The 26,735-nt window shown below is 30.0% G+C and overlaps 1 protein-coding gene across 1 annotated transcript in view; it reads left to right on the top strand.

Annotated features, from left to right (window-relative positions):
• The first annotated feature begins 1,075 nt into the window (after positions 1 to 1,075).
• Positions 1,076 to 26,735, top strand: part of LOC111618989 (nucleoporin Nup37-like) — a 31,219-nt gene continuing 5,559 nt past the window's right edge. Inside the window, exons 1-6 of the mRNA XM_023360618.1 lie at positions 1,076 to 1,291; positions 4,131 to 4,255; positions 7,223 to 7,295; positions 10,197 to 10,385; positions 10,454 to 10,635; positions 12,298 to 12,433. Of these exons, the coding sequence (XP_023216386.1) occupies positions 1,154 to 1,291; positions 4,131 to 4,255; positions 7,223 to 7,295; positions 10,197 to 10,385; positions 10,454 to 10,635; positions 12,298 to 12,433 (843 nt within the window). The 5' untranslated portion in view covers positions 1,076 to 1,153. The remainder of the gene's footprint in view (positions 1,292 to 4,130; positions 4,256 to 7,222; positions 7,296 to 10,196; positions 10,386 to 10,453; positions 10,636 to 12,297; positions 12,434 to 26,735) is intronic.

Below are 26,735 nucleotides of genomic sequence, written 5' to 3'. Positions count from 1 at the left end.
CTCATACTACTAAGAATGGGAAGAACGACTGTCGTATGAGATGGCTTCCCAGAACAGCAGTCAAACGTTTGGGCAGTTTGCCTCTTAAGATGTCAGCCTACCGCTCTGGATGACCCAAGATTGAATCCAGGAAAGCAACCCCAGAAATATTTTAGGGGTTGTGCATTCCGGATAAGTCGGCCTCAGTCCCTTACCTTCTGGTTGCTCTTCGTGGGTTTAGCCAAACCCACGATGGACTTGAATAAAAAGACCCACTTAGTGCCCATAATAAAAACTAAAAAAAAAAAAAAAATAATAATATATTTCCCTATTTTTTCTTCAAAAGTATAGAATTCTTTACAAATTTCCGCATGAATATCTTGCGTTTCTTAACCCGACGAATCATTTAAAGTACATTAATCGGACATATTTATGTGAGCACCCTGCAAAGCTTTTCCAGTATTACCGAATGACAAAAAGTAGTTTTGACGAATTGTTGGGAATAATTGGTCCATCAATAATAACATCAATAAAAATGTAATATTATTTGCAATACATTTGCATTATAAAACAAATAAAGTTAGTTGTTCTGCTGCTTTAAAACTGAGACTAGACTAACGCAAGTGAGTGCATGGCTGTTCCTGTCTGTGTGATTCATTGGGTAGAGCGACAATCGCGCGCTTTAAAAAACGTTATGTTTAGGAACATGCTTATACTTCTTCCCATTTATTTATTTTTTTTTACCGATTAAAAGTACTGTACCATTTTTAAAACCGATTTGTAGTAAAAATATCCAAAATGAGGATTTTTACTTCAAAAATCCCCATTTTGGTAGGGAAACCTCCGATCTGGAAAACTGTACTCTCTAATTTATTTAACGTTAGATATTTTGAAAATTTTCACATCATGAATTAAAACAAATCATTAAATAAAAATACAATAGAAACGGTTTGAAAAGTAACGTGTAATGAAATTATTAAAATTTTATCCTCACACTGGCATTGTTGTGGGGAATTTTTCAATAAAATCCCTTAATCTAGAGAAATTTTAGTAGTATTTTGGGGATAATTGGAGTCAATCTTGCAACCTGCGATAGGGTGCGCTGACTTTTATCCCGCGAAGGATACGTTCAAATAGTGAATTTTGGTTTGTTTTGAAATTTGTTTAAAATAAAATGGATAAAAGAAAAAATTACGTTCTAAATATACACGATGTTGTAACTGCTATAGAGTTTTCTCCATTCGGATGGGTCAGTTCTTTATTAGCCGTCGGAACATCCACTAACGTCATTATCATATCTTGTAAATTTCCTGTAAGTTTAAACACGTGTTTTATCTATTTTAACTTATATATAAAATAGAAAATTCATATTTGGGTAACCTATATTTGTCTTTAGAATTACAAAAGCGTTATCATCATCAGGTAGAAGTTATATTTAGGTACATTATATACATAGGTGTCCAAAACAAAACATGAATACAGAGAACTGTAGAAGAAATGCAAACAAATATGGCAAAGAACGGTTAATGTGTACCTAGGTAACCCCAATGGCAGCGCTTCCGACTTGTTCGTGGGCCCAACAGACTCCTCCCGGAGGGGAGCTGTCAGCAGGCCGCCATGTGCCAAACGTTACTAGTTATTGATTCACAGTAGCTCTTGAACAAAATTAAAAAAAAAAGAAACATCTACTAAAAATATAGTTAATCTAACCTAACCTAATCGAAGCGTCGCCATCTTGGACTACCTAGGTACACATTAACCCAAAGGACTATATTACTCGACATCTAATAGGGTAATACATACGATTTATAAGTTTTACAAATCAGAACAATAAAAGTAAGTGGTGAAAAAGATATCTACAGGTGTTTGAACATATATGGAGAATGGATGGAAACTGCTTACCAATACACAGACAGAGAGATCTGTTGGCATGAAAGACGTCCTCCTCGAAACACTGTGGCAAGCTTGTTGCCGAGTGACTTTTCCTAGCTATCGCTGCTAGCAATTGTGCTTGTCCTTAAGTTTTGACACTGTACATGTATGTATGTAACAAAATAATCTAAAGTAACTTCTACCCATCATTAATAAATTGTTTTATTGAACTCATTCTATATTAATAATATCCAAAATGTTTTCAGATCTGTATATCAATGGATCCAGAAACATTTTAAGATGTCAATGTAAAATGAGTTTCAATTGTAAACTATTGCTTAATTCATTCTGAAAATAGTGTTCTTGTATAGCATGATAATCAGTTTGGTATTGAGAAAGATCGGCTTTTGTATTTAAACAAAAATTATATATGTTAATTATTTATAAAATAAATAAAATTGGAAGTAATAATGAAATTTTCTTTAAAAAAAAAAACAGTCTTAAAGATAAATAAAAGCAAATTTAATTCCAATTAAAATTGCAAGATAAAATAAATATTATATAATTTATTAGTAGAAGAAATTGTTTAACAAAATTTTTATTTTAATGATTTTTTATAAATTATTGTTACATTGTCAAAATTGTAAATGAAATAATGTCATTTTTATATGATGTGTCTGCATGTGCACCTATTACAATTTTCTAGTCAAATTTATCAATATACATAGAGTTATATTATCTTCCATTTATCATGTATAAGAAATAAGACTGAATTTTTATTTCTTATACAGTTGAATCTGTTCATCTCAAATCTCACAGGAACGGGAAAAAAATTCAAGATAGACAGATTTTCAGATATAGAGGTTCCTACACAATAATCAGTAGAGAGGTTGAGGCGCACGTTTTAAACGTGTAAACGTGTACGTGTGACATTCGGCGCCGCTTTCCCGTAAGCCTAAAAGTTTGACGATGGTGTTTGGAATGTCGAGCGTGATTCCACCGACTATCCAAACACCATTGTCAAACTTTTAGGCTTACGGGAAAGCGGCGCCGAACGTCACACGTACACGTTTACACGTTTAAAACGTGCGCCTCAACCTTTCTAGTAATAGGTTTGATTAGAGCTATGGTGTTTTATTAATACAATAGCAAGTATACTACGAACTTGTATTAGGTACAAATAAAACATTTTGACATACCTTAACAGAAATAGTTTGTCAATAGTTTCTGATGCCCAACTTTCTTCAACCAATAAGACACAAGCCAAACTTATAACCAATCACAGAAAAGCAGTGTTAATTGCAACTATGTACTGTGTTGCAAGAGATATATTTCTCAAGTACAATTTATGCTGTCGAATGTCCTGATCTTTTACTTTGTAATCGACACTTCAGTTCATAATTTGAGATATAGAGGTTTTGGGAGAAAATTATTTGAGATAAATATGGAATATATATTGAATTTAGGTTGAAAATGCAGGGGAAAAATAAATTTTGAGGTAGGTTTTCAAGAGTTTTGAGAGAGACAGGTTCAACTGTGTTTTTAATTACACCTTTAACCAATTTTGTACTGTGCCAATTATTTTTTCATCCAATGAGAAACTTGCTTTTTTTAATATTTTCATTAGACAAAAAACAAAGATTCACTAAAGATGTAAACTGTTTGATGATTGAACAATTCAAATCTCAGTTCATTTCATGTATTTACTTGTGTGTAGGACATATGAATACAAATGTTTTCATAGCCTTTCATTTAAAATTTACCATGAATATTTAGATAAGATTATGAGCTTTACTTTTATTTTTAACCTGTCATAATGTAATGTTTTGATGTAATCTTAGTGATTGATAGTTGAATTTTGAATTTCTTCACTATTGCTATGTAATACATGGCAATAGTGAAGTTTCCCAATTAGAAAATAAATATAATTTTTTACTTTAAATTAAATAAAAAGTTTATTTAATCATTCATTTTTTTTTCTTATTTCAAATTGAATGAATGTATGAAATTGTATATATGCTATTAATGAAATATTTAGATATTGTACAGATTTTATTTTTCATTTGATGTGCATGAAAAATTTTAATTTTGACTATTAATAAATTTTAATAAATAATTGTTAAATGTTTATATATTCTTACTTGATTTCATTATTATTGAAAAAAAGAAAATGAGAAATCAATAAATTTGCTATTTGTGATAATAGAAAAAATAAGATATAGTTAAAATGTAAAAAGTAATATATTGTGCATATTAATGATTCAATTGTGATTATTTAGGAAGATGATGCTCTTGTTGAAGATTTAGAGTATAAATATATAAGGGAATTTCATCATGGATGTTTTGTGAATTGCATTGCTTGGAGTCCACAGACAACACTAACTCAAATTCCACATGTATTAAGGTAAGTTTGTCTAGTGAACAAAGATGCTTTTTATAGTTATTTGTTTATCTCTTGATTGGACAATCATCTACCATAGTTGTATTTCTGGGGCATCCAATGCTTGCTTGTTATTTATTTGTTTTCTCATGTATCCACTGTTTACGTCTGCTCACAGTCAAGCCAGAATGGCTCAGATGATGGACATTTTGGCAAAATGGTAACCTGCTTCCTTCAATTTGATGATGAAGCTTTTGTCAAAGTTCATCAGCCATGCATAATGTCTTTGAATGCATTGTATGGGCATACTTGGCATTTGGAAACCTCCAAACAACAGGTACACTGAAAATTCTGAACACACTGAACTTCTGCCAGACTTTTTTATAGGATACTGATCTATAGTCTATTTAGTAGGTGCCAAGTTACAAAGATTGGCTTGGCACCTACTGTAAACAAAGATTTTGTCATATTAATCCACTGGAGATTTTTATTGGTCAAGTCACAATTGGAAGTAGCTAGACATGTGTTGACCAGTTAAGCCCTTTCTCTGCACATGTTAAAGTAGGTCAGAGTGGTCACAACAATTTAAAAATTACCGAGATAATATTTAGAAATGTTATTATAGCCTACTTTAACATTTTTATGTAGGCATTTAAATGATTCCATCATTTAAATATAGTTTGTCGAAAATTATTATTAAATATATATTATTAAGACTTACACAAAACATATTTATAATTGTTTACATCAGAATTTTCATCTACACAACAGTTTTACAAATCAGAACAATAAAAGTAAGTGGTGAAANTATTTATAATTGTTTACATCAGAATTTTCATCTACACAACTATTTTATTAAATAGATATAAAACAAAATAAAAACAATTCTCTGTCAATCCTTAAAAATCATACACAAACCTCCAAAGGAAAACGTTTCAAATTTATCTATGTGATATTTATATAATTAAAAATTTTTTAAAATAATTATAGTGTGAACTTACTTTATTAATCATCTGTATCAGAAGATAGTTGTTCAAAGTAATCATTTATATCGCTTTCATCACTATTTGTGTTTGACTGAATAATCAGTTTTTCTACAACAGTTTCTGAAATCTCATCAAGTCCCACATTTGTCATTGTTTGTTTTTTATATGTTTGATACATTTTCTCCATCATTCTTCAGTTATTTGTTGAATAGCTTCATTCCTTAAAATTCGCACATCTGACGGTTTGAATGTTGTGTTATGACATGTGACCTTTCATGACTGCCATATCAGTTCAATAGGATTTAAATTATAATGATACAGAGGTAAACGTAACACGTCAACACCTATTTCTTTGGCCATTTTGTCAATATATTTATTGTATTTAACAATATCCAAAAGTTCTATTTTCAACATTTTGTTGTTATGACAAACCCTATTTTTTTCCAACCAAGAAATTATGTCAGCTTTTTTCCAACTACAATTTGGAATTTTCTCAATTTTAGCTGAGTGATATGGAGCATTGTCCGTGACAACAACAGCATTGCTTCCTAATTTTGATAATATTTTTTCAAACCATTTTTTGAAATTATTGCTATCCATTTCTTTGTGATAATCTTTTGTTGACTTTGATTCAAATTCATATAGACCAACATTAAGAAAATATGTATTGCTGCTTACACGAACAAAAACTATTCGTTTTCCCTTTCCAGAAGGATTTTTCAGTCCAGTAGATCGTCCAGACATAGAAGCTTCACAATATGATGTAATTGAACAGTCCTTCCATACTTTATTCTTGGTATGGCCTGCTAATCCATGTTTTGTTCAAATAGTAAATCCTACGGCCTAAAGAACGCATTTCTGTTATTTTTCGTAGATATTGTCTTTGCCATAAAATGATATCGTCTCTTTCAATTAATCTACTATTTCTGTTTTGGTTTGTATATTTAAAATTAAGTAATTTTAACAAATTATATATGTGGATCAAGTAAAGTCTGATAAATCTGGATCATCATTAACAGCCTGTACAGTAGGTAATTCATTTAAAAAATAAAAATTGTGTACTTTACCTCTAATGGCACATTTTGTGAATTCATCATATTTGTCAACAAGTTGAGTACGCTTATGGGTTTCTGAAGGAGTTATTACTTTACCATTAAAATATTCTTTACGAATTCTGTAAATGCTCATTTCTGATATCTCTGTTATCTTTGCTACTATTTTCATTATATCCTTCACACAGACTTCTGGATTCACTTCAGTTAAAGAATTAAACAAATTTAATGCTATTTGTTTATCCAAGCTCCTCAGCGATTTTCTTTGTCGATGTTTAATGGTATTTACATTCAAGTTTTCCATTTTTGTAATTCAACAACACACAGTTTGAAATAACTATTTAAGTTTGAAATAACTATTGTTATTTCAAACTGTGTGTTGTAATTCAATTTAAGTTTGAAATAACTATTGTTATTTCAAACTTAAATTGAATTACAAAAATGATAGTTATTGTAATGAATGGAAAATGAAACCAAACCATTATAGGCACTTGACCAGAAAAAGTTTATTTTTAATGATTCAAAATGTGCAAATATTCATTAAAATAACAATTTAACAAATATGAAATAATTACATTTATAATCATTACTAAATGACTAGTATTTCATTAATGATTTTATAAATAACGAAGAACTATTTTCTGCGGACGAATTTCTAATTGATGGACATAGGTTTAACCAGTAAACAAAGGGAGGTGTATCTTAGTTTGTTTACAGTAGGTGCCAAGTTACGATAAATAGACTATAGTGATTTTAATGTACTATGGTGGCATTACTTTGATGTGTAATTGGACCACAACTATAATCATTTACATACCTGTCTGAGACAGCTGTATGTTAAGTTTAACAATAATTGGAAAATTCTATCTGGATGCATAACTTTTTTTTATCAATGAGTGCATTTATGTATTTAATTTCAGAAAATATAAATAATTAAATCTAGACCTTTTTAGATTTGCTACAGTTGGAGGTGACAAGAAAATCAGATTTTTTCATTCAGATGTAAAAAATGAAGACACAATACAGGTATTTGTGAAACTTTAATATGTATAATAGTTTTTCATTATGAAGAATTTACAATAAAAGTTTTAAATTTGATTGCTATTTGAATAATCACAATATATTTATAAAGAAATAAAAATACATGCAAATATTAATAATTTGCCTGTATTTCTTTCACCTTAGTATCAAATACTCAAACATAATACAGTATTTAATTGGAAATTTTGGTCAGGAGGACTGATGTCATTTCTTTTGAATAAAATGGCATCTAAGCAAAGAATAACTGTTATGAGTAGACAAAAAAAAGAAATGACATGTTTGTTAATATTAGTTTTTGCTAGAATTAACCAGGAGCAGAATTGAATCTATGTATATATGTATTCAGTTTATCTATATAAAGTATGCTAATATGAAATCTGTTTCCAATTTGTTAAAGTATTGATGTGTCTTATATTAATAAATTTATGTATCTTTATATTCCTTATTTATTACTAACTTAACATCAATTTTTTTACAGCAAATATTTTGCTGGATACAGCTAATTGTATTATAATACAGATTAAAATTTTTAATATAGTGAATAGTCCAATTACAGATGTTGGAATTATTAATAAAAAGTGCTTTTTCTTGTCAAAACATACAGCTGAAAATCATTAGTTTCTAGCTTATATGTCAGATTAATATAAGAGAATATTTTGTTATTGTTGATCATTCAAAGAGACATGATAAAATTCATATCTTTATTCAATTGAATATTTCTTATTCTGCTAGAGATTTAAATATTTTTAATAAAATAAAATGTATTAATATATAAAAATAATCTAAATAATTAAGTAAAATTAACTGTGTAGTTCAAGAAATCCAGTATCTTTATACAAAAAATATTTTCAGCCAATACTTCTCAAACTGGATAAACAAACATACACCTTTATAGTAATAATAAAGAAACTTTCACAAAAAGGCATTAAATACATTTAAAATAATGTTTTATTGCTGCTAGTGCTTTTGACATATTATAAGGCTTTGTCCTCAGGCAGATGTAAATTAGAATAAACCTTTTGAATTTATATTTGTCTGAGGACAGATGCTATTTCCATCCTAGAGAAATTGGATGTAAACTCTATCCCATTAGAAAATACAATATCTGGTATATGCAACCACTACATAGGGGCAATAACTAGAATGTTATCTTGCTGCATTTCCGAACACCAACATACCATCATGGTAGGCAGGTGTGATACTGAGCTATCAAGGATGGTGTTACAACATCAACACACCCTGCTGTGGGACTGGGTGATGATGCTCAGGTATTGTGATCAAAGGAGCCTGGTGTATGTTTGGAAGGTCCTCCTCACCATATTACTAAATCCATGCAACTCTCCCACAGTTGAGTTGCCTGCAATGTGGGTCAGCTTATATAAAAGACTGAAACATCACTTTTAGTGCTGCTTTCAGCACCTAATCTATGCATTATGGTGCATACATATATTCACCATGCACACTTTAATTTAAATTCTTTGTTTGCTTATTTTAAATATCATTAATATCTTGATATTAATGATATTTAAAGACTTGATCAAGGTATTGTAGAGGTGTATGTTTGTTTATCCAGTTTGAGAAGTATTGGCTGAAAATATTTTTTGTATTAAATATAAAGCAAAGTATCTAAAAACTGTTTTTTTCTTACTAAAGATGCCAGCTTCCTAAGTTTAAAATTCTTTTGTTTAATTATTTACCAATATTGTCATAATAATAATGTGATTTTTTATGATAAAAATATTGCATATTTATAGAAATACAGTGGTGCCTCGTATAATGTACTTAATCCGTTTCAAGTGCACGTCCGTTAAGTGAAAAGTCCATTATATGAAACGCATTTTTCCATAGAAATACATGTTAAAACATATAATTCATTCTGCAACATAAAATAACCATACTGTACCATAAAAAAAATGAAAATGGAGCAGTTGCCAATTATGCCAGGTTGTCAGATGTTGTGAGGAGGAGGTGGAAGAGCACTTTCTTCACACATTCATACAGATACAGACTTTTTACACATTGCAGCAGGTTACTTTTTATTGTTTTTTAATCGGAGTCAGATTCAGGAGAGGCTACTGGGGCTTGCAGGGTCAACTCCTCTTGTTCCATCCTTTGTTTTTTGGCAGCTGGCTTTTTGAAAAACATGTCCAAGGTGGTCTGTTTCTCTCTCTTCTTCAACACCTATCGGAAATGATGGGCAAGGGTGTCATTGTAGAGATCATTGATCCTGTTGGCCTCAACTATGTTTGGATAATGAGTGTTAGGAAACTCCTGAACCTCTCCCCCATTTGACAAGGAAGTTTTTGTCAACTTTCACTCCTTCTGATGATTTCTTGCTTTGTTTCAATTGAAATCACCTTTCTGTTTTTTTTAGAAGCCTTGATTTGCACAACACTTGAATAAATGTAAATATACTGCACTGAGGTGATGTATGTAATAAACAAGGGAGCAAGCCAAATCCCAACGGGAGCTCTGTACTTCAGATATACTAATAATATATTCTAATATATTATAATAGCAGATTGTCATTGGCAACAGCAAAAGTGTGGTAACGTCATTCGCTCTTGTTTGCAGAAAGTCCGTTGTTCGCATCACATAACTTCGGAATGGAAAGTCCATTGTTCACAGCCAGTCCGTTGCTCGAGTCACGTAACAGCCAAACAGAAAGTCTGTTGTTCGCAGTGTCTGTTATTCAAGGCGTGCGTTATACGAGGCACCACTGTATATCAAGTAATCAATAGATTAATGATTCTAATGAGTAAAAAATTCTTGTATACTTGTGACAAAATGAATCTAAAAGATGGTTAAAATAATTAATAATTTTTAATTATAAGTCTTTAATTTGCTGTTTAATCATTGATTAAATTTAAAATTATAATTATTTAGATTTTAGAGGGACACACAGATTATATTAATTATATAAGTTTTGAACCACAAAATGGAGAAGAATTTGCAAGTGTCAGTGATGATCACACTTGTCGGATTTGGAGTGTAAATGGCACGTTAAAATTTACATTTTTACTCACATCACCTGGAGTATTTGTATCCTGGCATCCAGACGAGTTACCTGGAAAAGTATGTTTTTTTTTTTACATAACATTTTTAGCTGAATATGGTGATTTATTTTGAAATTTGTTTTTCAGCTTATGGTTGCAGAGAAGAAAGGAATTATTAGATTTTATAATATCAATAAGCAACAACCAATGATGTCTTTGGACTGTAATTTAACTCCATTAATGTCAGCTGATTGGTGCACAACTAATAGTCTTCAAGTTGGTTGTGTGGCTGCTACTGATTTGTTGTTATGGAATATTTCACTTTCAAGGTTGGTTATGTACAGTACATCACATTACTCATAAGATTGATGTAAAAACTTTTTTTGCTGTTTTCTAACAAAATATTAATCTTTAATTTTAAACAATTTATAATTTATAATTATTTGTAGGTTTGAATTTAGTATTTCTAAATGTAGTGCTAATTCAGCTAGAAAAGACTTAATTTATATTTTTAAAGTGATAAAATGTAGCTAAATAATTCCTAGCAAAATATATCCTTTGCCATTTGATTTAATATCATTTTACTATGTTTAATCAATTTTTAATGAACATTGTTGAATTTATAGCAACAGTTATTTTATAATTGATTAGCACTTAAATACTGATCAATTGACTACATGGAAGAATGAGTGAGCTTCAAATAAAATTTGTTATTTTAGATTTAAGTAAAACTTATTATATTTCACATTGTAGAAATGCAGAATATAAAGATCTTATCAAAGAATTGTGAAAAAATTTCTGAACAGAAGTATTATCTAACTAACTAATTAATCATTAAAAATAAATTTTTTATTATTGATTTCATTGTTTTAACTTGAGTTTTTTTCCATTAATATTAAAATTTCTAATTTCTTTTTATATCAATTAAATGTAATGATAACAAATTTATTATTATTTAGTTTTTCCATTTCCACTTGCTTTCTTCCACTTTAATTTTATCCAGTGAAACTTTAGTAGTAGGTTTTGAGTTATGTTCAACAAGAAGTACTCTTATATAGGAATATGCATTTTGGACATTTTTCAGTCCAATTTCTTAAGTTCCTTTTTAATATCACATTGAATGTAGTATTTTATAACATTTAACTATTTTAAATGTCTTAGTTAAATATTGTTATATAAAACAAAGGAAAAGACAAAAATAATATTATATAATACTGTAATAATATTATATAAATAAATAATAATATAATAATTATAATGCATGAAAAGAATTCAAATGGTATAAAATACTATGTTGAATGTGACATTAAATAGGAACATATAAAGAAATTGGACTGAAGAGAGATAAAAAAAATGCCTGAAATGCCAATCCTTATGTGAAAGATTTCCTTTGTTGGCTTCTAAAAAAATACTATTTAAGTTTTATTGAATAAAAATTAATACAGTAGAGCCTCAAACTCGGCCTAATGTGGACCGAAGGGTGGCCGAGTTTGTGAAAATGCCGGGTTATCGGGAATGGGGTTAAAAAAGGATAAGTATGTGTGTTTCCTCAGAAAATATTGTACTGTACTTGTATGTATTGTTTGCTTGAGAATACAACAGAGAATAAACTGCCCAAATACCCTTAAACAAAGGGTATTTGGGCGGTTTATTCTCTGTTGTACCCTTAAACAAAGGAAAAGTACATCCTTTATGAAGGCATAAAGCCTTTACTACATGAAAATGAAAATTAATGAATACACTGTGTACAGTAATTTACTTGATAAGACAGACCTCAGAAAAATACTTTGTGAGGCATAAAGCTGTCTATAATGAAAATTAATTAACTAAGGATTTTTTGCCCTGCCAGGGTGTGGCCGAGTTATCCGGAGTGCCGGGTTATCAAGTGTCGAGTTTTCGAGGCTCTACTGTATTATTTAATTTTAGATTTTATTAACATTTAGAGTGAAAATGCATTTTAACATTTTATTTATTTTTTAATATTTGTTTAGCCAACCTGTTAATAAGAAACTTGCTCATAACAAAGGTGCACTTTGCTTTTCTTTTTCTCGTATAAATCTAAATGTAATGGCTACCAGAGGTCGACCTGGCAATGAAATCAAAGTAATGAATGCTAAACTTAATCAAGTGAGTTTTATTTTAATTAATTTCAAACTTTAATATTTTTAGTTTTTGAATAAACATTGATTAAATAATAATAATCAAACATCTTTTTCGTTGCCGAGAAAGTTTATTTAAAACAAAAGTTTTTGACCTATTCTATAGGCTATCATCAGGTTGAAAACGGACAATTGGAACATTTTCAATTGTCCATTTTGCTGAGCATGTTCTATTTAATTGATTAAATATTTAAGCAGAATTTACTACTATAGTAAGACTATTTTTGCTATTAAAACTAGAAACTTTACTAAATACAACTAAGTGTTATTTATTAAAGATAAATTAATAATTTAATAAAATCATTTTGTTTGATAAAAACAATTGGTACATAATGAAAAAAATAAATATGATATAAAGAAAGATTTATAATTTAGAAGAGATTTAAAAAAATTGTATTGAAGAATAATGTATAAATAAAAACATTCTAAAAGTTTAAAACAAATGTATTAAGAAAATATAAGTTATTATTTTTTTCAATTTATTTACATTCAAAAAAATTGAAAAAACAATCATTTTTATTAAATATTTTTAAAATTTATTGTTGTTGATAGATTGAGTGAGAAAATTGTTAATAATAATAACAACTCTCACTAGCTACTGTACTGTTGAAATCAGAGAGTTCAGTAGTTGGTCTAAACGGCCCTACTATTTTCACTAGGGTCATGTAGACCAGGAAGGTTCCAAGGCAAAGAGTAATGAAGTTAAGTGTAACTCTCAAATAGCATATGGTCCAGAGTGCGTAAGACAATGCTGTACATTGTCTGTTCTCTATGTTAAGGGTTTTAGGTATATAAGCAAACTCATTTATGGTGAGAAAACAAAAATAGTTCTGGATGATTCTCAGTGTATTTGTTCAGATATCTACTGGATAAACAAGTTTTGCATTTGTGGATTAGACAGTGGCTTGCATCCAAAAAATATGCCACAGTCTTTCTTAGTTTCCAGTGATGAACACAGCACTAATCTAAGTATGACTACTTTATCATAATCACACAATCAGCATCCCACTCATAAACAATGGATAAATCTTTCAATTCAGTCAAAATGCTTCAGAGCAAATCAGCCATTGACCATCAAGACTAAAAAACCATAACAGATGAATTAATTAATTTCTTGGGTTCATTTTATCCAACTTCACTTATCACAAGACTCTAACAAGATGATATACAGGTAACAAATTCACCCAAAAATATTGATATTTTACTGTAAAAGAACAAAGGTTTATAATTGGGTTATAAAGGTTATTTATTGCAGAATAATTACACACAATAATTTTATTCAACAAACAACACTGGAAAAAATTGAACATCAAATTGTAGAGCAGATACACTAAACACTAGATTACATTGAAGATCACATACTTTTTTTACATGCTAACCAGTGGCATGCCGTCATTGGAAGCGGTGGAAGCGGTGCTTCCACTGCTTCCAATGACAGCACGCCACTGATAGTTATAAAATATGGTAAGGTGTGTTTCAAATTTATACGGACACGAAAAAATTAAAGTGAAACCTAAATCTTCTGCATTAAGTGACAAATGTTTTATTAAAAATAACATGGATTTACTTGCTTCCACACTGCAAAATAAGAATTTTAATTAAACATTAACATTTTGTCACTGAAAATAATATTTTTGAAAGTTTTGTACAAAAAAACTGTTACATATTTATCCGGACAGGTACTAAATTGCAAAGTTTTCTTACAATTTNCAGTGGCATGCCGTCATTGGAAGCGGTGGAAGCGGTGCTTCCACTGCTTCCAATGACGGCATGCCACTGGTTAGAAAATACAAGGGACTAGAAACTAGACAAGGGACAAGAAACTAGAAAATACATATTAATTTTAATTATATAAAAATAATTGCACAACATTTTATTATAACCGCATTATGTATCTTATTACAAATTTCTATACTACACGTGAAAAAAAAAAGATATGATTGCTATTGTATATTCGAATATTAGTGGCAGAGTGGAAGTGCTGTATTGTCAACATCCAAAAAGCCAGATTTGCGCATGCGCTTTACAGAGCACCAACCTCACCCGGTTTAGTTGGTGGAAGCCTAGGACCTTGGGTGGATGCTACACGTATACTGCATCCAATTCTATCCAAGACCGGTTCTGGGCTGTTAGCCGCCCACCCTCGCCCGATTACATGAATCACGAGTAGATTTATAACTTAATTCAACCGATAAGAATTTACCTGTATGTTTTTATGATAGTTTTTTGTATAGTTAACAGGAGTTTAAAAAAATCCATTAAAATATTTGATATTTTTATTCCTGTCTCCGATTTTATATTACTCACGGATTTCAATGTTAAACCAGTGATATTACGATTTTGTATGCCCCGTCTTTAAGGGGATGTAGAAAAAAGTGTGTACAATTCTTGTACAATGTTAAAAAAATTAACTGTTACTTTGGTAGCATCATTTACGACTAAATTTAATGAATGAGAGAGATGCATGAGGTACAGAAAAAGCTCTAGAATTTATTTTCCTTAAATTTACGATTTATATATCCGTTTGTCATAAAAGTGTCTTTCCATTGTTTTCCCAAGACTACAAATATTCGAGTACAAAGTAACTGGTTTCAACTTATTTCTACTTAAGAAGTAGTTAAATAATTAAGCGATTAGGGAATTGGGGACATAAACAAAACCCTGATGAAAGAGCTGAAATTTTACTTAAACAAAAGCTTAACCGAACCAATCTCTAGCCAAGTACAGTGGGGACTGATTTCTTCGTATTAGTAATGTAATAAAGACAGAAATTTTTCCAGTTTGATGAGAGTGACTGAAAAGTTGTAAATTTTGGAAATTTCTGAGGACACTTTGTCCTAAAACGAATTAGTTAGAAAACAAATGACTACAGTGGGTGATTGGTTAATGAACATAATCCGTTCCAAGGCTTTGTTCGTTATCCGAATTGTTCATTAACTGATTATTGTTAATGAACAATTCGGATAACAAAATCAAATTCCCATAGGTTTCTATGGGAATTTGATTAATTCGTTCTGGAGACCCTCAGAAATAAAAAAAATATATACTTTCTTACTACGTTTATTCATATGTAATAATAAAAATACATATATACACGGTCTTGCATTTTTATTAGTCATGTTTTTTCCATTTGTGGGAGTTAAAGAATCTGTCCAATGTCGATTGCTTTTCTGTCTTATTCATGATTTTTCAGAAGTAATTAATAACATTGTAATTGTAGAGATCCCTAGGCCTATTAACCTCAACTTGGTTTGGATGCCATTTTAAGACCATTGTTCTGACATCCTCCTACTTCTTCAAAAGATCTTTAATAGCAGATATCAGCATAAATCCACATTTTCAGAAGAAAACGTAAAAGAATTGTTTCTGTCAGAAATACAAAAGGCTGGAATTACAAGGGAGAGTTTCCAAGTTCGGGGGAATACTATCCGATCAGTATATACTGGGTAGGATGTCGATGTCGACATCTCCCGTGCTCCAAAAAGTTTCAAATTGTTGCCTGAAGACAAAGGAAGACCAATTGGTATTCGTTATTTTAAGTCACTCCTTGTGTTTGTTCAGTGAAGTGTTCGTTACCCAAATATGTGTTCATTGTCCGATCATAAAAATCTTTCGTGAAAGTGTTTGTTAACCGATCTGTTCATTAACTGATCACCCACTGTATTAAGTTTAACATATTTAGATTTTTACTGCTATGGTGAGAAACGTTTAAAATCTACAACACTCCTGTTGCGTCCTTTGAGATATACTAGTGATTTGACAAAAGAGGCATTTGACATTGACCGGTATCGGCACCCTGGGGATTTGGCAGTCCGCATGTATGCATGCTCTGCAACCATCTTTGATTCCATCCATTAGCCACTCGTAGGGAGCTATTTGACTAAGTGCATTGTTTTAAGATTTAAAAAGTAAAGAATATTTTATATTTTTAATGTACGTTTCTTTACAAAGCTATATTTAATTATAATTTTCTTTAAAAGTATATTCGTACAATTGAAGAATATTTTGTACCAAGTATGTACTGGTACATTCACCACACATTTTATTTCACCAAGCAAGTTTTTATTATTTTATTTTTAATTGTAGCCCTTATATTGTGGCTAGCGATTCGGAATGTAATTGTGATATTAAAAATACATGTAGAAAAGTCTACGGTTTTTACTGGCTTATCGAATAAACGATATGAATGGACCCTAGACCATCACTGATGCGCAATTGACTGATTGCCCCTGGATGTCGGCTTCTTACAGAAACACAGCTTCCCTATCATCAAATGTCATGGCATGCCACTGATGCTAACAATAGTCACTACTGGAAACAAACTGCATAACCTTGCACCAATGAAAACATAAACACAACAATTACATTAGTGATACTATAGACCAAAAATTAATTAACACACAAATTATGTAGAAAAATACATTGATACTTTCAAACAAAAACTTCAGCTAAATCATAAAACCTCAAAAAAACAAAACCTGTACACTATAAAGACAACAAAATAATGTATTCTCAAACAGCTAAGCCTGCCATATGATCACAGTACAATGGTACACCAACAGAAAAAAAATTGCAGATTATTGATCTGTTCTTTGGTCCAATTCACAAAGATGAAGCAAGCCAGATCAAAGAAAAGTAACAAAACATGCACAACACACTAGTCATGCTCTGTGTTGAAATAAATTTAGACATCATCTAAAATGCAATACAAAGAACACATTTAGAAGACATCTGTTGTAGGTAGATAACATTTCTGGTACAAAATTTACATCTCTGCATCACGACTAGCCGAATGTTTTATACATACAATTAACATTCTGGAAGGCATGCCATACTTTATTACACAGAGTTTAACATACGAGGTGTGTTCAAAAAATAACCAAACTTTATTTTTTTAAGTTTTATTTCTCAGGTTGCGGATTATTTGTCTTTGTCCTCTTCAAAGTACTCCTCTTCCCTATTCACGCACTTATCCCAACACTGTTTCCGCTTTGCGAAGCAGTCCTGATAAGCTTGTTTCAGACTCCTTCAATGCTTGTGACAGATTTGTTTTAATGTCATCAATTGTGTTAAAACGATGTCCTTTCAGCACTGATTTTAATTTTTGAAACAAGAAAAAATCGTAAGGAGCCAGATCTGGTGAGTAGGGAGACTGGGGGGACAGTCATTTGATTTTTGGCACAAAACTGGCAAATTGACAAGACTGAGTGAGCAGGCACATTGTCATGGTGAAGGAACCATGAGTTGTCTTGCCACAACTCTAGTCTCATTTTGTGAATTTTTTCACACAGTTGTTTCAAAACACCTTCACAGTACTGACTGTTGACTGTTTGACCTTGAGGCAAAAATTCAAAGTGAACAACCCTGATTTTCTGAATATGAGTGTCATCAGTTGAGATGAAAGGCTTTCCTGGTCGAGGGTCATTTTCAACTAATTGACAACTACTTTTGAATCAGGTAAACCATTTATGACACTAAACTACAATTTAGAGCATCACCTGCATAAGCTTGATTCAAAAGTTGAAATGTTTCCATAAAAGTTTTTCTGCAAACTTCACGTTGCATCATTGCTCCCATAAATTGCACATTGCAAAAATTGCCACAAACACTGAAACACCTTTTACTCAAAAAACAATAATGCGGGAACAAAATGAGATATTAACAATCTGAAAAAAGCAGCTTACTCGGTAGGTTATCACGAACATAGTGTTGTCAACTTCACAACACTAGAACCTTCCATTTTTGCCCAATTCAAGTTTGGTTATTTTTTGAACATGAAACCCAAAAATGATACCAGAGACCTACACAATATAGACCAATTAAGTGCCTTCTTATACTGACAAAATATTTACTTCATGCATCAGAAACAAAATACAGTATATCATCATATAAAACATGTCTAGCCAACTTATAGTGGGGAGTGATAGACTTTCATGAGAATCAAAAGCACTGATGATCTACTTTGTTTCATAAAAGCTTCATAATTCACCTTAATAAAATTATGCTGAAGAACAGTTGTATTTATGTATTTCACAGTAATTAATGTTCCAAGTTATCTCTTTTTGTTAGAGACTAAGATAATTAAATGACACCATTTATTTTTACAACAAAAAAATTTTTTTTTTATTTTGTTACAGAAATTATGCTTTGCTTCTCTTTGGCACACTCATTTAGCATTGAACTGAATTGCTTACAGTACAATAAAATAATTTCTAATATAATGTCATATCCTGGCTAGCAACAACAATTGACACAAAGAACATTTCTCCCTATCCATCTTACCAATTCACAGTGTTACCAACACATAGTAGATAGTTAAAAGTTTTCTCAGTGAAAAATATGGATTTATTGCTATTAAATTTACTAATGGTTTTTGTGTTTTAATGAGCCATATTATCTGCAATCGACCAAAAATGATGCAGCAATAGACTGATAGATTATGATCAACTTGTTGTCCAGGACTGATATAGAACAACATAACATTCTCTCAGAACAACAAAAATGCTATCATAGAAATCATATAGAATGTAAATAAGAGCTATTCATAGATTCAATTATCCTATGACAAGCACATAAACTACAGAAACAATACAGAAATTTATACATAGTATACATGCTATGTATACATTTCTGTATTGTTTATGTACCTAGATTAAAAACTTTGAAGGAAAGCATTTGACAGTATCTTACATTCATGATTGTTACACACACGTGTACAAAATACATCCAATACTTATTACATTCCTAGAAATGTAATGCAACATTGGAGAATGATACTACATCTTAAGTCGGATGCACACATGCGGTGTGGCAAGGAAAAGCGGCAGAATGATGTCAGTTTCTCTCGTCGCAGAAGTCAATTTTGTTCCACTTTTCTCATGCCGCAAAAGTTGGTTGAATTTTATCCTTTGCAACGACTGCCGCCAAGACGCGTTTCTATCAGCCAATAACAGTTTGTCTGGTAGTCACGTGAGAAAATACAATCACGTGGTGTTTTAATGGCGGAAAGTTTGACGCGGTTAACTGAGATAACTAACATCTGAATAAAGAGGAAAGGATAATAAATTTAACACAAATTCTACAGAAATAATTATATATAATTTAATTCAAAGAACAAAACAACTGAATCTTACTCGAAATAGTATTCTTTATCGAGGAATAAGCGTATTTTGTACACCAGTTTTTTATCGATCCAAGAAAATATCTCTAATGCAAAATCTTCGTTCGAATCTTCAACAAAATCTTCCAACTAAATAAAGCAAGCCGTACAAAACAAAATTTGTAAACACGTAGATAGTGACAATATCGGTATCGTTCACCATCTTGAATACTGAATGCATGAGCTGAAATGTAAGCGGATTGCCACTTGTGTGACTGTGCTGCCATGCGACAAAGATGCATTTGCGACATCGCTTTTCCTTGCCGCGCCGCATGTGTGCATCCGGCTTTAGACTTTATGACACACATGAAAATGAACCAAATACACAAAAGGCACGGAAATCTCTTTGGAAAATTTCTTTCTCAAATCCAATCTCCAATAGGTTAAATAATACATACTGTATTTTGTGTAATAATTGCCCAGTGTGTGATTATTACACAAAATATGCTTTTTACTCTTTTGCTAATTATTGGTGTAAAAAAAATATTGACATCGTAAGAAGGGAAAAAGAGCATGATTCCAAAAGAGATGTAAAACTAATTAGATTGGAATATCATGGCAAATATATAAAAAGTAATAAATAATAAAACAGTAGAACTTAAATTGCTTTATATTCAGGGTGGCTTATGCAAATTTTATCAAGTAACTAAATATTTGGTTGAAATACATATACAGTGGGTGATTGGTTAACAAATAGTTTGGACTATGAACAAATTGGATAACAAACACTCTCATAAAAGATTTTTATGTTCAGACAATGAACATTTCACAGAACAAACACAAGAAGAAGCAACATAAAATAACGAATACTGATTGGTTTTCCCTTGTCTTCTCGCAACAATTTGAAACTTTTCAAAGCATGGGAGATGTTGACATCAATACTCAACCTGGTATATACTGATTGGATAGTATTCCTCCAAACTTTGAAACTCTCCCTTGTAATTCCAGCCTTTTATTTTTCTGACAGAAAAAAATTTTTTATAGTATTTGTGAGACTGTTGGGCAGTCACTTGTTAAGTTTTGTGTCAGTTTTTATTTTCGAAAGGTGAGAGTATAATAGCAAAGGTAGAGAGTGGGCAGATGTCTGATGTTGCTGGGCAGTATGGCTTGAACAGGTCTACAGTAGGCTGCAGTTCAATCTTATCTAAGAAAGATACAGTATAATCAAGAAGATTCAAGCAGCTAAAGGAGTAACAAAAATCACATCTGAGAAATAAAGAACACTGAAGAGCTCGTAATGGAACCTGAAACTGATCTGACAATAGAAGAACACCAAGAACTCTTGAATGAACAATACCAAGAAACTCGGTGAGATATGTTTTCTGAAAAAGAGGATTAAAGCCGATATCTGCTATTAAACATCTTTTGAAAAAGTGGAATGATGTCAGAATAATGGTTTTAGAATGGCATCTAGGTTGAGGTTAATAGACTTAGGGATCTCTACAATTACAATGCTATTAATTATGCCTGAAAAATCCTGAAGAAGAGAAAAAAACAATCAACATTGGACAGATTCTTTAACTCCCACAAATGGAAAAAACATGACTAATTAAAATGCAAGACTGTGCATATATGTATTTTTATTATTACATATAAATAAATGTAGTAAGAAAGTATATATTTTTTGGAGTTTCAGAATGAATTAATCAAATTCCCATAAAAACCTATGTTAAATTGATAAACAGTGTAGCTAGTAATGAACAATGTAGATAGCGAACAGTCTTGGAATGGATTATATTTGTTAATTAATGAACAATGTAGATAGCGAACAGTCTTGGAATGGATTATATTTGTTATCCGATCGCACACTGTAGTGAATAAGTTTAAACATGGAATTTTTTAAGATAAATGTGGCTCTTTGATGATAGCGCCTCCATTTCATTATTTTGATTGTCTCAATTAGAAATTGGCTGTAGAATGTAACAATGTGGCATATTAGTCATATTTAACATTACAATTTTTTGTTTAATTACTTGATAAAATATAGAAAATAATTTGTATGATATACTTTGAATTACCTTAATAAACTCTGTAACGTTTGTTAATTTGTGATATTAGTAATATTGTATTGATAATCTATTATTCAATAATATTGAACTCTACTAATATATCAGTATCTAGGTCAGCAGGTATAGTTTACCTCATTATACAAAGTAGATTGGTGATTATTACAAGAAGAATATTTTGTAAGTGATTTTTAGAATATGGGCAATTATTACAGGAAATATAATAATATGATACAACATCAATCCCAACAAAACAAAACAACACAATATTTATTATCCCATCTCATGTTTGTGGATAACAAAACACTCTATGCATTCACTTGTGAATACATTCCATTTCTTCTTTGTAGTATCATGCAATAATTATTATTTTTTTTTATGTTAGAAGAATCTTTATTTCTCAATATGCATGTTCTTCCTATATAAGTTCATTATTTTTAGTTTTAAAATTCTAAATCTTGTTTTCAAATTTTGTTATGGCCAAATATACTTATCTTCACAGATAGGTGTTTTGGATTTTGTAGAAGTTTAAAGTTCAGCATTTAAATTTGTCAAATGAATAGTGTTTTAAGCTTTCTTTCCTTATTGAATAATACATTTAGCAAAAGCCAATAATAAGTATTACTAGTTTTCCATCTGTGTATTATTAGTTTTTTTTTAAATATTCATGGTCAATTTTCGACTTCATTTGATGATATAATCCTTTGTTTATATAACAAAATTTTTATATAGGTATGTTTTAATATGCATAATTATATTTTTTCTTCTTTTCTTAGTTAAAGGAACATGAAGACATGATGATGTACACAAAGTATGGTAGAATGATTGGTCTTTCAAGATATGTTAAAAAAATTATGAAAGAAAACTATGAAATCTGTTTTTCTCTCCTTCCTTATATTAAAAGATATTCTTTATTTATTTAGTTCAGAGAGAGAAAAGAGTGACAATTATAATAGACTTACAGATTTTAAAAATATATTACATTGTTCTTATTTAATACTTGTCATACAGATCACACAGTTCGTAACTTTCCAAATAATCATTAAACTCTCTCATTCTTTAATTGTCTGTTATTTATTTTTCTGTTGTTCCTGACAAACTTGTCATTGTTATGATCAAATTAAACGTGTACAGTCTTGTCAACATAAGAATTTTAAGCTTTAATGCAAACAAAGAGAGACTAATGGCAAAATGAATTGTTAACTTGTTGTAATTCATTTCCTAAGCAGACATTCTATGATTACTAGTGTGTCAGCAGTGGGCAACTTTAGAATGGTTGTGTCAAAAATTAATAAGTGTATTAATAGAGAGCCAGAACTTTGGATTTTGTAAGCCCTAATACTTATCTTATGAATAAGAATAAGAAAAAAATTATATCCAAAATTTAATATTCATTTTTCAATGAGTATAAAACAAAAGTAATTTTAAAATATTGCCTGTTTGTTATCTCTAATGAGAATATTGTGATCTTCCAAACTTTGGCAACTACATCTAAAGAGCAAGTAGTAAGTCAAAAGTAGAAAGTTTTGTGATGTGGTCTTCCTTATGATTGACAAGAAAATTAATTTGACACTAGTTCAACTTATGCATTTTTGCTGTGATATAAAGTTTTTCTTTCTTGATGAATGCTACTACATAATTCAAATTGGAACTATTAGTTTCTGATTAGTTTTTCTTTCTTGATTCTACATAATTTGTAGGACAAATGTTAAGGACTGATATGGCACACTAAAACAAACATTTTTTGTCAAACAATGAAATATGTGCACAGCTGAAGCATATAGGGGCTAACACAGAAATTGCTTAGAAAATAAAACAAGTTTTATTTACCTCATTTTACAATAAATGCTGAAAGAAGTGACTACCAACAGTAATACATGCTTGATAGCTTCCTTACGGTGATTAGTGTACATTTTCAAATATGCCAGCCATTTCTTGAACAGTTGCAGCAACAACTGAAAGTCTGGCAATGAGGTCCTCAGTGGAGTTAATGGGAGTTTCCATACATGAAACACTTCAGATGTCCCCATAGGAAGGAATTGTGACTTGATTAGTCAGGTATTTGTGGTAGCCAAGTGACAGCTCCACTTCAGCCAATCCATTTTTTCCAAAAATGGCATCCAAGTAATTATGCAGGTCAATGCTCAGATATGCTGGTATTTGAAGGTAAATGTTGAAATCACATTCACCTTCAAATGGCTAATGGAATATCTAATTACTAACATGAAACAATTGCTGGATTATATTCAGCTTAATATAGCTTGATTATTAATGCTGCTAGTAATAATTAAATATTAAGTAATTTGGCTTAGAGGTAAGCATTAAGTGCTATCTCTTGATAAATTTAATAATTATAATTAAATCAATATTTAATAATTAATTTAGAAGGTTCTGGAAGAAACGCATCAGCCCAAAGGACTAAAATTTGCAACTCTCACTTACTATGCAGATGCATTTATTACTATTAATTTAGATATAATCATACTGGTTACTCATGGTGCCAACTGGGAATGCCTTCAGTGTCCATGGCCTGTAACTCCATGGTATTCAGCTGGCTATCACTTTACTCCAACGTAGTGTATATATACAATATAAATATTGTTTAACCTGATCTTTAATATTAACACCAAATGGTTGCCAGATATAAATATATGAATGCATCCGCACGGTAAGTGGGGTTGCGGGTTTTAATCCTATTTTGGGTCAATTTCTTTTCTTCCAGAGCCTTCTAAATTAATTATTAAATATTGATTTAATTATAATTATTAAATTTTTTAAGAGATGGTGCCTAACACAGCTCTAAGCCAAATTGTTAAATTACTTGACATTTAATTATTAATAGTAGCATTAATATATCCCAATATAATCCAGCAATCATTTGACACTAACATTAAAGATTGGGTTAAACAATTTTATATTTGTATTGTACTACTTACTTTAAAAACTGCACTGTCCCACTAATAATATCACTACTAAAACCATTAAAATATAGTAAACTTTTAATTATTTTCTAATGTTTTCTGTTATCTTTTTCAACCTTCTTCAAGGAAGAGAATACATTTGAAAAGAATCAAGTTATTAAGTTATTTGTATAAGTAATTTGTTGTCATCTTTATACTTTTGTTTAACTTATATTATTAACTTATATTATTTTTTATATTATTAAAGTTAAATTAAATAACTTTAACAAATAATAACAAATAACAAGTTATTTGTTAAGTTATAACAGCAAATAACATAACAAAGTCAAATAGTGTTATACAAATTGCAAATTCAAATATAAACATAGAGAATTGAAAATTGAATTGGAAAATAATCTAAATCTAATTTAAAAAAATTTTTATTTTATAGCATCATTGCATTGTTAATGAGGAAAAAAATTCTGTTTGTTTACAGAATCATATCAACTTCAATTCATTTTATCTTATTTTATTCAGTCAAAGTTCATCTGAACTGAATAACATTTTAGGGTAAACAATTTGGTGCATTTTTTCTGTAATTCTGTAGGATTTTGTTTTCCATTTTAAAATGCTGTAGCATTTACATTATAAACTGGAACTGTTAACAAACAGGTTACAAACTGTCTTTATATACAGTATCTACATTAGACATATATTATCTTTTATAATCTATGTTTAAATGATTTAAAGGAAGGATTAAAATAACTGATTATGGTACTATTTTTGATGATGATAACCAGTTTTGAAAAAATTGAAAATACTTGAACTTTGTAAAGAAACAACATATTGAAAGTTTTCTTCATTATTTTCCAATCAAAAGATGTAATTCTTTACAATATAAGCTTCATAAAATGGAAAAATTGAAAGAAAAAAAACTCAAAATACCAGACATTTGGAAAGATGTTATAGAAAAGAAAACAAGATTTGATATAATCCAAATAAAGTATTAATTTTTATGAGTACAAGGTTTGTTTTAGTGAGACCATGTAAAAATTAATCAGAAATTCTCTGTTTCCAAATACAGAGATATTTAAATACAATGGAAGACCTTATCTAATATTGCATATTAACTCAATACAATGAGTTTCTGATTAATTTTTACACAGTCTTACTAAAACAAATCTTGTTTTATCAATAGTAAGACTGAAACCTTATAAGCTACCTGGAGATTGTTTTATGAGAACCCAAATAAGAACTCTCTACTAGGGGTCTACAAGATATAATTTTACATATATGATGGTTTATAGTGTGACTTCATATATGTAAAATTATATCTTGTAGACCCCTAGTAGAGAGTTCTTATTTGGGTTCTCATAAAACAATCTCCAGGTAGCTTATAAGGTTTCAGTCTTACTATTGATAAAACAAGATTTGTTTTAGTAAGACTGTGTAAAAATTAATCAGAAACTCATTGTATTGAGTTAATATGCAATATTAGATAAGGTCTTCCATTGTATTTAAATATCTCTGTATTTGGAAACAGAGAATTTCTGATTAATTTTTACATGGTCTCACTAAAACAAACCTTGTACTCATAAAAATTAATACTTTATTTGGATTATATCAAATCTTGTTTTCTTTTCTATAACATCTTTCCAAATGTCTGGTATTTTGAGTTTTTTTTCTTTCAATTTTTCCATTTTATGAAGCTTATATTGTAAAGAATTACATCTTTTGATTGGAAAATAATGAAGAAAACTTTCAATATGTTGTTTCTTTACAAAGTTCAAGTATTTTCAATTTTTTCAAAACTGGTTATCATCATCAAAAATAGTACCATAATCAGTTATTTTAATCCTTCCTTTAAATCATTTAAACATAGATTATAAAAGATAATATATGTCTAATGTAGATACTGTATATAAAGACAGTTTGTAACCTGTTTGTTAACAGTTCCAGTTTATAATGTAAATGCTACAGCATTTTAAAATGGAAAACAAAATCCTACAGAATTACAGAAAAAATGCACCAAATTGTTTACCCTAAAATGTTATTCAGTTCAGATGAACTTTGACTGAATAAAATAAGATAAAATGAATTGAAGTTGATATGATTCTGTAAACAAACAGAATTCTTTTCCTCATTAACAATGCAATGATGCTATAAAATAAAAATTTTTTAAAATTAGATTTAGATTATTTTCCA

This window comes from Centruroides sculpturatus, unplaced genomic scaffold (genome assembly GCF_000671375.1).
Source record: "Centruroides sculpturatus isolate CEXI.00-Female unplaced genomic scaffold, Cexi_2.0 scaffold259, whole genome shotgun sequence".
Classification (NCBI taxonomy): Eukaryota; Metazoa; Arthropoda; class Arachnida; order Scorpiones; family Buthidae; genus Centruroides; species Centruroides sculpturatus.
Note: the sequence above shows the minus strand (reverse complement) of the source record. Positions and strands in the feature narration are given on the sequence as shown.